Genomic DNA, 13623 nt, shown 5'->3' with positions numbered 1-13623 from the left:
TGTTAAATTGTTAAAAAAAAAATTATATATATGCCTGACCGGTGTGGTGCAGTGGATATAATGACCTGGGATGATGAGGTCCCAGGTTCGAAACCATAAGGTCGCTGGCTGAGCATGTGTTCATCTGGCTTGAGCCTTAAGGTAGTACTGGCTTGGCTTGAGCATCCCCCCACACATATGAGAAGTAATCCATGAACAACTAAAGTGACACACTATGAATTGATGCTTATCTCCTTTTCTCTCTCTCTAAAAAAAATAAAAATTATATGTATCAAATTTTAATCTAAGTAAAAGCTAATTTTATTAGGAACATGATCTGTATAAATTAAGCTCAATTTAGTAGCATTTTTAATGTGTAGCTACATTATACTAAGATAAAATTTAAAAGTGAAGCGTGGAAAACGTCTTTGCCATAACCTGTTTTTCATGTCTAGTTATTTTGTTCATTGAATTAAGGATCCTATAGTGAGATTATAATGCTGTCATCTAAGAAGTACAGTACTTACTCTCCCAACTCCCCAGAGAATAGACACTATACATATTAGCATATAGAGAGCCTTGGAAATGGTATGATTTCTAAACTTCTTAAAAATCATAAATTTATTATGCTTTCATTTAAGCTAAATTCATACCATTATAGAAAAGGCACACTGATTTTTAGTATTCTAAGGCAAATTTAAGAATAAAAATCAAAAGCTTCCTAAACAAATAGGTTTGGTGTTTTTCCTTTTGTTTTGTTTTTTAGGTCTTTGTCATATTAATTTCAGTTAGTATAGATGGTTGAGAATTATTATAAATATGTTTTCTTCTTTTGGCATTTCCTTTGACAGGTGGTGGAAGATGGATATGAATTTTTTGCTAAACGACAATTGGTAACCCTATTTTCAGCCCCAAATTACTGTGGTGAATTTGATAATGCTGGTGGAATGATGAGTGTGGATGAAACTTTGATGTGTTCCTTTCAGGTATGATATAAATTTATAACAACTAAAGGTCTGATTAAAACTATTATCAGGAAAAATTTCTTTTAGATTTGTGTTGTTTCCTTGAGCAAGTATAGAAAAAAAATCAATTTTATTAAGTGAATGTCAGCATAGACTCATTTCTATTTTCTTTTACAGAGGTTTTGGCTTTTTTAGTATATGTCAGATGTTAGAGTTTTAGGGAACCTAAGTTATATCAGTCATTTTTTATTTTTTTTTAATTATAAGAAAGTTTATTTAGAAGTTACAGAGGTAGAAGTGCGCCCCCTTGGCTGCACAGGCTCCTGAAACAAGTTCCATAAGCAAAAGGCCCTTGGAGCGTTGGAGATGGAAAGGCAGAGGTAACCACCTGAGGGGAAGAGGCTATAGAAGGGAAAGGCTCATCTGCTAGTGTTGAGTCCTTTGTCTTGAGGGTTTTAGAGACTGGGAATTTAGAGGTCTTCTTAGGAGAGTATCTCCCTACAATAGTCATCAGCTATTTTTTTTTTTAATTAATTAATTTCCGAAGTTAGAAGTGAGGAGGCAGTCAGACAGACTCCTGCACGCACCCAACCGGGATCCACCTGGCATCCCCACCTGGGGGTAATGCTCTGCCCATCTGGGGCATTGCTCTCTTGTGGCTGGAGCCATTCTAGCACCTGAGGCAGAGGCCTTGGAGCCATCCTCAGCACCCGGGCCAACTTTGCTCCAGTGGAGCCTTGGCTGCAGGAGAAGAGAGAGGTGGAGAAGCAGATGGGCGCTTCTGTGTGTCCTGACCGGGAATCGAACCCAGGACTTCCACACACCAGGTCAACACTCTACCGCTGAGCCAACTGGCCAGGGCGAATCAGTCCTTCTGAATGCAAATTTTTAAATTGTTAAATTCCTGTATGACTCCTTGGATAGTGACTTGCCTACTAAAGGAATCTGAATTCAATAAGTAATTTAGATTTTGTTTCCTTTTACAAGATGAATAGGTGGAAGAGACATTGAGGAGAAAGAATTATAAACTCAGATGAAAAAAACTTGCCAGTGAATCTTCAAGTACCCATTTATAAGTATAGAAACATGTACATTTTTAAAAAGTGATAAACTCTGGCTTTGTTGTGCTGCTTAAAATCATTCTTGAGGCCCTGGCCGGTTGGCTCAGCAGTAGAGCGTCGGCCTGGCGTACAGAGGACCCGGGTTCGATTCCCGGCCAGGGCACATAGGAAAAGCGCCCATTTGCTTCTCCACCCCCACCCCCTCCTTCCTCTCTGTCTCTCTCTTCCCCTCCTGCAGCCAAGGCTCCATTGGAGCAAAGATGGCCCGGGCGCTGGGGATGGCTCCTTGGCCTCTGCCCCAGGCGCTAGAGTGGCTCTGGTCGCGGCAGAGCGACACCCTGGAGGGGCAGAGCATCGCCCCCTGGTGGGCGTGCCGGGTGGATCCTGGTCGGGCGCATGCGGGGAGTCTGTCTGACTGTCTCTCCCCATTTCCAGCTTCAGAAAAATACCCCCCCCCCAAAATTCATTTTTGATATCTTGTTCTTGCAAAGGTTATTTTATATCCCTAAAATGCACACACACTCTTCTTAAATGTAGACCATCTCTTTCTTTTTTTATTATACTATTTGTAACTATTTGTATAATGTTTGACTTCTCACTTAAAATTTAAAGATAGTAACCAGGCCTCATCTTGGTGGATGAATTAATTATTTTTTTTAGTGATGCATTATGATGCTTTGTATAGTTCTAAGAAATAATAAATGTACATTGTTTTTGTGTAAATGTGAAATTTTCTATTTATAATTAATTAGGTTAAAGCTCTATACCCACAGCATAAATATAATCTAAAAAAGACAGTAACAAGTATTGGTCAGGATATGAAGAAATTGGAGCCTTCGTACATTTATAGGAGAAACGTACATTGATGGTGGAAATGTAAAATGGTACAGCTGCTTTGAAAAACAGAGAGTTTCTGTATGATCTAGCAATTCTAATCCTAGGTATATACCCAAAAGAATTAAAAATAGGGACTCAATTACATGTATATGCATATTTATAGGAATATTATTTAATAGCTAAAGGATAGAAATAACCCAAATATCCAACTAAAGAATGAATTAACAAAATGTGGAATATCCACAAAATGGTATAATGTTTCACAACTAGAAGTAATGAAGTACTGATACATGCTACAACTTGCATGAACCTCAAAAACAAGCCAGTCACAGAATACCACATATTGTATGACTCCATTTATGTGAAAGAGCCAGAAAAGACAAATCAGTCGAGAGCTGAGGGTTTAGGGGAATGGAAAGTGGAAATGGGGATGGGAACAAAGTGTCTTTTTAGGGTGACAAAAATATCCTAAAATTATTAGCACTGGTTGTACAACTCTGTAATATATATACTAAAGATCATTGACCTTGTACATTTTAAGTGGGCAAATTTTATGATGTATAATATATAAAAATAAAGCTGGTTTTTGTTTTGTTTTTCTTTGAGAATTTTTATGAGTTTACTTGAACCAAATTGATGACAAATGTTGGGGAGCAGGATCTCAGGCTCCTCAAGTAAGGCTGTTGCTTTTTTTCTAATTAAAAAAATCTATTTACCATAAAAAATTAAGGTCTGACTAGTTTGTGACTCGTTACCCTCTAACTAGTGGCAGAATTATGCTGAGAACCTAGGTCTTTTTGACTCTTAAGACTAGAGTTTTTTTCCTCACTACCAAGATACACTAATTTGAAAAAAAGTTTTTGGTTTTTTTTTATGCTTAAATCTAAGGATTGAGTAGTTGATAGGATTCTCCTACTCAAGCTTTTGTTACAAAATTATCAGTGGAATGACAAATAGTAGCACTTACTCAGATGTTTGTACACTCTTTAAAGGTGAGAAATGTTTGTGGAATTTTCTACATTTTTATTGCACTTTTACAGTTTATGCCATTTATTTAAAAAAAGAAAAGAAAACCACTGCTGTAACAATACTTTTTCTTTATCGTACTACACTTGAAAGAATAACAGTGTTAATAAATTGTTTACTTTAAGATATTGAAGCCATCTGAAAAGAAAGCTAAGTACCAGTACGGTGGACTGAATTCAGGACGTCCCGTCACTCCACCTCGAACAGCTAATCCACCGAAGAAAAGGTGAAGAACGGAACTGTACAATGAAACCTTCAGATTTGTTAAGGACATACTTCATAATATATAAGTGTGCACTGTAAAACCATCCAGCCATTTGACACCCTTTATGATGTCACACCTTTAACTTAAGGAGACGGGTAAAGGAACTTAAAATTTTTTCTAATAGAAAGATGTGCTACACTGTATTGTGATAAGTATATACTCTGTTACAATATTCAACAAAGTTAAATCCAAATTCAAAATTACCCATTAAAGTTACATCTTCACTTATCACAGTTTTTAAAGTTGAAAAGCATCCCAGTTAAACTAGATGTGATAGTTAAACCAGATGAAAGCATGATGATCCATCTGTGTAATGTGGTCTTAGTGTTGCTTGGTTGTTTCATTATTTTGGGCTTGTTTTGTTATGTTTTGTTTGTTTTTGCTAGAATGGCAAATAGTTTAAACTTTCCCCTAAACATTTTTAAAAGTGAAATGTGGACGAGCTTTAAAGACATTCACCAACTATTATTTTCTCTTGCTTATTTACTTAAGTACCTGTTTGATCTTACTAAGAAAACTTATGCCTCATTACTGTAAAAAGAAATTTTAGAGATTGATATTTTAAAAGTATGCAAACTGTCCAATCCAGTGATTTAATCAAACAGTTTGGGCACACTTTACAGCTGATAGTGAATATTTTGCTTCATGCAGAAATTGCCACAGATTTGGATTTGCGCACTCTAATTTTTAACTTATTGATGCTCTATTATTGTGCAGTAGCATTTCATTTAACTTTAAGATAAGGCTCATAGTATTACCCACCTAGTTGGTAATGTGGTTATGTGGTACTTTGGTTTTAGGTTTTAATTCGCACGAAACACCTTTTGGCATGCTTAACTTTCTGGTAACAGTCTCACCTGCATCGGTTTTGTTTTTGGGTTTTTTGTTGTCATTTTTGTTTGTGTTTAGTACCACAAAACATGAGAATCTTTTTTTGACAAGCCTTGGAAAGCTGACACTATCTCTTTTTCCCTCCCTCTGTACGAAGGACGTATTTAAATGAATGCTGGTCAGCGGGACATTCTGTCAACTACAGATATTGGGTGCTTAACTGTCTAATATTGCCATGTGAATGTTGTATACGATTGTAAGGCTTATGTCACTGAAGAATTTTATTCTGATTTTTCATGATCAAAGTTCATATGATATATAGACATGCTTTGTAGTGAGCTATAGTAGCAATAATTTCTGTACATGCTCAAGCGTTTTTTGCAGCTCTTCTTTTTCTGTTCCTTCTTTTTTTAAGGGGTTAGTACTAACAAATGGGAAGAATAGAAAGTGAACAAAGATTTTACAAGGAGAACTTAGAGGACACAGATTTGTGATTTTGGATGCAATACTTTTGGATGTGATTCTAAAAGCTTTTATTGAGCATTGTCAAATTTGTAAGCTTCATAGGGATGGACATCATATTTATAATGCCCTATGTGTGCTACCATAGATGTGAAATTCTTGACCTTACTATTGTCTTTTAAAATGAGAATTCTGTTAACTTAAATTTTATGAATTGATGTATTGTATTACTGCAAGAGATTTGATTTTCAGCACAGTGCAACGTTCTTTCAAATGCATATGTCTTTTTTTTTCTAATTCCATTTTGTTTTAAAGCACATTTTAAATGTAGTTTTCTCATTTAGTAAAGTTGTCTAATTGATATGAAGACTGACTGGTTATTTTATTCTTTTTCCCCTTTACAGTGACAGATTTTATTCCAATAGATTAGACACATTTTTATTCAAATAGATTTCAGTATCTTGAATGTATATTGAATTGATCCTTTTCTGAAGGTGTTCATGTACTGCATATGATAGGTTAAGTCACACAGGCTTTTATCTAATGTAAGCTAAATACCTTCCTAACTGGAGTATAAATTGAGCAATTTCTAATAGAATTTTAGAGGTACACTTAGTAGTATTCGTGAAGCAGATCTAGAAAATAAACCTTTGGCAAGAAACAGGGCAGTTTTAAATTAATTTCAGTATTAATCAAAACAGTAATTTAGATCCTACTTACTGGAGTTTTACAATAATTTACCCTGGTCAATACTGATTATATAAAAATAGTCACTAATTAAGCAAATTAATATTGGCTACTAAATTTTAAATAATGGAAATTTATCATGTTTAAATATTCGAGCAGTCTTAAAACCACTTTTAACAGCTTCTTTTCATAAAATGTGTTTACTAAAAATATTTGGTAATAGTGCTACTTAAATAAAAATTCATTTCTTAGGAGACAAATAGCCTGTAATTCTAGTGTCACTAATTTATATTGTCCTTCCTTTCTGATTTTTAATAATTTTCTATATTTATCTATAGTCCAAATGTCATGACATTCAAAATCATTAAACCACACTAGATAACTGATAATGTGATGGATCACATGGATTATTAGGGTCAATTTGTTTTAATTCTGTACTACAGTGGACTCCTTGGATTTGAAGCTTTAACATTTATTGTTTTAATTTTGCCCATGGACAAATTTTAATCATGACCAGCAAGATGTTTGTACAAAATGTGGAATCAAATACCGGGAAGAAGAATTTTGAAGTTTAAAAAGGTGGCTAATTGGAAGTGTTCAAAGGTGTGTGTGTATAAATATATATATACTGCTCACAAAAATTAGAGGATACTTCAAAATGAATATGAAGCGATTAAAAAAAAGCATTTGGTTTTTATTAAACAAGAACATCAGAAAAGCAAACAAGTCAAAGAAAGTTGTTTGATTATGCAAATGAGATGTAAAACCCAACTTCTATTTCATTGGTGAAAATGCACTATACAAAACACTGAAAGTACTGGAATATCTGAACATTCCCTGATCCCCTAAATTCTGTGAGCAATATATGAACCTCTCGAGAGGTCATCTGAGGGAAAGCCAGGAACATTGTGGGATGTGTTCCCTAAGAATATAAAAGTGTATCATACTGGACCAAATAACTGCAGTATACTGTATCTTCATTTATAAGTTCAGATACATTCCTTTATCTCCCTGGCAACCATAACTTTTGACTTCAACATTCTTTCCCATATTTGTGTTAAGAACGTGTTTAAAGGCCCTGGCCTGTTGGCTCAGGGGTAGAGTGCTGGCGTGGAAGTCCCAGGTTTGATTCTCAGTCAGGGCACACAGAAGAAGCAACCATCTTCTGTTCCACCCCTCCCCCTCCTCTCTCCCACTCCCATAACCCCATGACTCAAGCGGTTTGAGCAAGTTGGCCCCAGGTGCTGAAGATATTTCCATGGCTTCAACATCAGGCAGTAAAATGACTGTTCCTGAGCAGCCGCCCCCCGCCCTAGATGGGCCAATCATCACCTCGTAGTGGGCTTGCCGGGAGGATCCTGGTCTGGCTGCATGTGGGAGTCTGTCTCTGCCTCCCCACCTCAAATAGTAAAAAACAAAAAATGTGTCTAGAGAAAGGAGATAGTCGAGCTTATTTTGCTTTTGCTACCCTGACGTAATCCACTCCTCTTCCTTGTGGATCCATCCCTGAATCGAAGCTGCACTTCAGAAGACATGTTAGCCTTACTATTCCATTGGCATTTACTTAGAAATAATATGTCCCTTTTTATTAGATTCCAGTGTTACATAATTTCTTTAAACTTCTAAAAAATGGTTAAAAGAATTTTGAAGTGACAGCGTACCTTACAAAATGAACAAGAGTTAAATAAGACAAACTGATTCCATGTAAGTATCCATGTAAAGTTTCATTCTTGTGCTCCTTATAATGTTTATTCAACATGTGGCATTTAGATCCAGTGTAATAACATTTTGATCCCTTAAATTTGGTCCACCGGTTGTAGAGTATTTTGCAGTTAGAAAAAATATTTAGCAAGACTGTAGCAATGTGGAAAAGGCTATGATATGTTAGTGAGGGATAAGAGGGGGGCCGGTTATCCATTAGGTCAGCTATTTTCAACCTTTTTCATCTCATGGCACACGTAAACTAATTACTACAATACCAATTGATAAGGTATAATTTTTTTTTTTTTTTTTTGTCATTTTTCTGAAGCTGGAAACGGGGAGAGACAGTCAGACAGACTCCCGCATGCGCCCGACCGGGATCCACCCGGCACGCCCACCATGGGGCGACGCTCTGCCCACCAGGGGGCGATGCTCTGCCCATCCTGGGCGTCGCCATATTGCGACCAGAGCCACTCTAGCGCCTGGGGCAGAGGCCACAGAGCCATCCCCAGCGCCCGGGCCATCTTTGCTCCAATGGAGCCTTGGCTGCGGGAGGGGAAGAGAGAGACAGAGAGGAAAGTGCGGCGGAGGGGTGGAGAAGCAAATGGGCGCTTCTCCTGTGTGCCCTGGCCGGGAATCGAACCCGGGTCCTCCGCACGCTATATAATTTTGATTCACGTTGGACAGCTATTGTGTTGGCTGTTTTGTGTTTTTTTTCTTTTGGCAATCTACAGGAAAAGAGGTCAGTGCTCGTGACTAAATAGGTAATGCAAATTTTAAAAAGTATTGTGGCACACTGGTTGAAAATTGCTGTATTAGGTAGAAGGCAAAAAGCAAGGATGTCACAGAAAAAAAATTAAAAAGCTGTGAAGAATTCTTTTATGTATTCCTTTGACACTGAGCACCTGCTACATCCTAGGCACCTGGCTAAGGGTAGAGGCCAAAAAGGAAAGGCTTCTATAGAAGAAGAATTGACAATTTAGAACGGATTTGGCGAAAGGAAAACATTATCCCCTTATCAGAGAACCACAGTATGCACACATTTTAGTAGTTTAAGTGGTTTGTTCATATAATTAACTTATCAAGGCCTCTCCATCTAGCCGGCAGGAAGATAAATGGCTTGCATATAAGCCAGACTTTAATAAGAGTCCAAGGGAAAGGGGGTAAATAAAGCAGGAGGAGGGTTGCGTTTTCCCTTTGCCTGTTTGGTAAGCGAGGCAGGATAACGGTAGAAGGGACTCGCGGCGCACGGCACGTGCACCCTCCGGCCGGCCCCGCCCCCGCCCCCGGCGGTATCTCTGCTGATTGGCCCGCGCTGGCCTCGCTCGCAATTGGCGGGAGGGCACGGAGCGGGTAGTTCGGAGGAGAAGCGACCTGCGAACAACCGTCTCAGGCCTGGGGGGCGTGTAGGGGAGGCCTCCCGTCCGCCCGGCCCCTGTCACCAGCCTCAGGTTTTCGTAGGTACCTTAGGGCTTCACCGGCGGTTGTGCCTGGTCCTTTCCTCCCTCCCTCCCCTCTCACCGTGTCCACCTGTGCGAGGCGGCGGCGGCGTCTCTGTGAGCACCCCCTGGTGGCTTCGCGGCACCGACCACACGGCCTTCCCGCTCCGCGGCCTGGGCCTGGGAGCCGGGGACGGGGCGCGCAGCCGGCTCGGGCGGCCGGCAGCTGGGGCGCGGGGGAGCCGGCGGCCGCGAGCCCCGCTTGTCACGAAGGGGACCGGGGCGGCGGGTCGGCGGGCGGGCCGGGGAGCACGCGGCCGCCGCGCGGGCGGGGGGGCGGGGACGGGAGAGCCGCGCCCAGCCACCGCCTCCCGCGGGACGGGGCCGGCCTCCTCGGCGACGGGGCGCGCCGGTCTCCGCGGGAAGGGGCCTGCGCCGCCCGCCGCCGCGTTCCCTGAGGCGGGCGTGGTGTCGGGCCGGCCGGGTGGCAGTTCTCCGCCTTTCGCTCACTTTTCAAAATTTGCAAAATACTTCCCTTACGTTTTCAGTGCCCCTAGGAGCCAGCTAGCTTCAAATAAAAAAAACCCAGAAACTTCTAAAGACCCGTTAAACCCGTGCTATGTTAAGAGTGAGATCCTGTCTGGTCACAAATTTCATTTTCTAATATGAGAAAATAATCTATAATCTGGTTACCAATAAACTTTTGTAACATCTAAATTAATTTTCATTAGTTGAAGTGAGAGCTGGCTGCCTGTCCTAGGCGACGGGAAGACACCCTCCTGAACAGCTGGTACCGGTGCTGCTCGGGGTAGGTTTGGGTCAGCGTGCAGCCCCGGGTCGGGCCTTGTCCACGCCTCGCTCCCTTCCCCCTGAACCCGACGAAATATGTATTCTCAACAGCAGTATCAGTGCCTGACGGTAGCTCATTTTTATTGAATACTTACCATGTACCAGGTTAAAAAAAGATGAGCGCGCACAGACAGACGCCTTTGCTATCTCGGTGCAGGGAGTGAGGGGCCTGCGGGGGGAGGTAGGGAGCCTGCGGCCGGGGAGCTAGGGCCGGAATTCGGGCTGAACGCGGGTCTGTTCTCCACTGTTTACACTGTCAGCTCCGCCCTTCTGCTTGCAGGCACACTGAAGAATCCTGTCTTTAAAAAGAAAACCCCTCATTTGACTAGTGTCCCTTCTAGCTGCTGTGTGTTTTTTTCTTCCTTCTAATCATTGCCACATTTTTATTTTTTTAAAGATTTTATTGACCCTGACCTGTGCTGGCGCAGTGGATAGAGCGTCAACCGGGAATGCTGAGATCGCCGGTTCGAAACCCTGGGCTTGCCTGGTCAAGGCACATATGGGAGTTGATGCTTCCTGCTCTTCCCCTCCTTTCTCTCTCTCTCTCTAAAAAAAAAATTAAAAAAAATCAATAAATAAAAAAAAAAAAAGATTTTATTGATTTTAGAGAGGAGAAAGAAAAAGAGGGAATGAGAGAAAAGGGGAAGAAGGAGCAGGAAACATCAATTTGTAGTTGCTTCTCATATGTGCCCTGACCAAGCAAGCCTGCGGTCTCAAACCAGTGACCTCGGCAGTCCAGGTCTATGCTCTGTCCACTGCATCACCACAGATCAGGCTTTGTTTTTCTCTCTTTCTTTTTCTTCTTTAATTTATTTCGTGTGAGAGGACAGGAACATTGATTTGTTCCTGTATGTGCCCTGACCAGGGATTGAACCCGCAACTTCTGCATTTCGGGAGGATGTTTTAACCAACTGAACTATCTGGCCAGGGTAATTGCCACATTTTAAGAAGGGGAGGGAGGCATGATTATGCCTCCCTGCACATCATTTTCTAGCACATCACTCCTTTAATTCTGTGCAGTTCCGTTTCCATTTATTCCTACCCACGACTTCATTGAAGTATATTGCTTTATTCACTAATGGGTTGAATTTCTAATCATATTTGAACTTATTAAAACAGTTATGCCATGGAATTTTGCAAACACTGTGGAATCTAGCACTTCACTGAGGCTGAAAGTATTCTGTAACTATTAGATTATATACATATTAGAAAAGTTTAAACATGAAAATTGTGGAGATTTGATAATAGCCTCAGCAAAGCTTCCAGCAATTTTGCCAGAACACCGTACTTTTCCTAAAATTGCTGTATTGTTTTTCAATAATTAGATTCTGTGGTTATAATAGAGACAAATGCTATAGTTATTTTAATAAGAATTCTTTTAAAAAAAATCTATTGATATTTTTTGAGAGAGGAAGGGGGTGAGGTGGAGGGTGAGGGGAGACAGGAACACTGATCTATTCCTGTGTGTGCCCTGACTAGAAATCGAATGGTCAACCTCTGTGCTTTGGAGTGATGCTCTAACACAGGGGTCGAGAACCTGTTTGGCTGAGAGAGCCATGAACGCCACATATTTTAAAATGTAATTCTGTGAGAGCCATACAACGACCCGTGTACGTTATGCATTATCCAATAAAAATTTGGTGCTGTCCCGGAGGACAGCTGTGATTGGCTCCAGCCACCCGCAACCATGAACATGAGCGGTAGGAAATGAATGGATTGTAATACATGAGAATGCTTTATATTTTTAATAGTATTATTTTTATTAAAGATTTGTCTGCGAGCCAGATGCAGCCATCAAAAGAGCCACATCTGGCTCATCATAGGTTCCCGACCCCTGCTCTAACAGGTCAAGTTATCTGTCCAAGGCTCAATAAGGATTCTTTTTAAGAGTAATTTTATTTTAGCAAAAAGGTGGTAAGTACATCTTTCTTCCCTCCAGCAATGGCTTATTTAACCACTAAGTTGTAATTTGTGTACACTTACACTGCAAATACTAGAATTAAATTTTTATAAAATGTAATTTTATAGCTGGGTTTGTGTTTTTCTGGCATGGTGACAGTAAGTAACATTGGACTGTTTATGTGTCAGCTGTTTTACACATGATTTCATTAAGTCTTTAAAACAGTTTTTTAATGATTAGAAAATATGGGGCTTTGGTGTCAGACAGTATTGAATTCAAGTCTTAGCTCTATCATTCACTAATTATGTGGCCATGGGCAAATTTCTTAACTTCTCTAAGCCTCAAACTTCTAATCTAGAAAATAAGGGTATTATTTTTGAGAATTAAATGAGATAATGCATGCAAAACTTTTAGAATTGTGTCTGGCACATATTAAGTGCTTATGGTAAGCCTACAGTTAAGACTTACCTGTCTGCCTAAATTGCCAGTGGATATTGCTATTAGATTTTTTTCATATAGGCAGATGAACCTCCAAACTACTATGTCTATTGTATAATTCTGTGCAACGCCACACCATCCCTTTATATTATCTGCAGAGAGAGTAAATTATTTAGATGCTGATAGGTTAGCTGTTGTCTCTTTTCCCCCCACCAGCAAATAAAAAAAATCTTCAGACATTCTATTTGAATATGAATTCTGGTATGATTTTTTTTCATGTTGATGGAGTCCATATAAAAACTCACTATTTTTGCTGTATGAGCATAGTTTTTCCTAGTTCCTCTTCCTTCCTATCTCTTTTTCTTTCCAGAAGTGGCCTGTATCTTAATTTATTTTTTTTTCCTCTTGCATGCTTATCAGAACCTCATTCTCTTAGTGTATCTAAATGAAGAACAAAATTAAATGCTACCTCAAGGTAGCTTTTAGAAATTTATCCAACAATGTAGCATTGATAGCTTCTCTCCTTAAGCAGCTTCTTCATAACTTTCCTGCCAATGTTTGCTTATTAACCTCAGTAAAAATCTATTTGGCCTGACCAGGCGATGGTGCAGTGGATAGAGCGTCGGACTGGGATGCGGAGGACCCAGGTTCAAGACCCCGAGGTTGCCAGCTTGAGCACCGGCTCATCAGGTTTGAGTAAGGCTCACTGGCTTGAAGCCAAGGTTGCTGGCTTGAGCAAGGGGTCACTCTGTAGGCTGTAGCCCATGGGTCAAGGCACATATGAAAAAGCAATCAATGAACAACTAAGGTGTTCCAACGAAAAACTGATGATTGATGCTTCTCATCTCTCTCGGTTCCTGTCTCTCGGTTCCTATCTCTCTCTCTCTCTGACTCTCTGTCATGTAAAAAAAAAAATTTTTTTAAATCTATCTGGGGAATTTAAGACATTTCCTTCTCTCTCTATTTTCTCAACACATACATCAAGATTTAGCGGCATAGTGTAAAACTGTAAGCATGATAATTGTTTATCTTTTAGATTGATAGAAAATTTGCATTTTATTGCATGATAAATACATGGTTGTTTTAACAACACTAAGTTACTTATCACTGAGTAAAACTTGCCTCCTAAGAGATATGCTGCATTTATTCTGTATTCTGGTACATTCCATTCCTGAGCTTAGCC

General features: G+C 39.9%; 1 protein-coding gene across 2 annotated transcripts in view; it reads left to right on the top strand.

The window, feature by feature from the left end:
- PPP1CB (protein phosphatase 1 catalytic subunit beta) overlaps nucleotides 1-5793 on the top strand; it is a 37939-nt gene extending 32146 nt beyond the window's left edge. For both annotated transcript variants that reach the window (XM_066378620.1, XM_066378619.1), the window contains 2 exons: nucleotides 831-965; nucleotides 3994-5793. In XM_066378620.1, coding sequence (XP_066234717.1) covers nucleotides 831-965; nucleotides 3994-4098 — 240 coding nt within the window. In that variant the 3' untranslated portion in view covers nucleotides 4099-5793. The remainder of the gene's footprint in view (nucleotides 1-830; nucleotides 966-3993) is intronic.
- Nucleotides 5794-13623: the final 7830 nt, after the last annotated feature.

This window comes from Saccopteryx leptura, chromosome 3 (assembly GCF_036850995.1).
Source record: "Saccopteryx leptura isolate mSacLep1 chromosome 3, mSacLep1_pri_phased_curated, whole genome shotgun sequence".
Taxonomy (NCBI): Eukaryota; Metazoa; Chordata; class Mammalia; order Chiroptera; family Emballonuridae; genus Saccopteryx; species Saccopteryx leptura.
The sequence above is the reverse complement of the archived record's forward strand: the minus strand, read 5'-3'. Positions and strand labels throughout refer to the sequence as shown.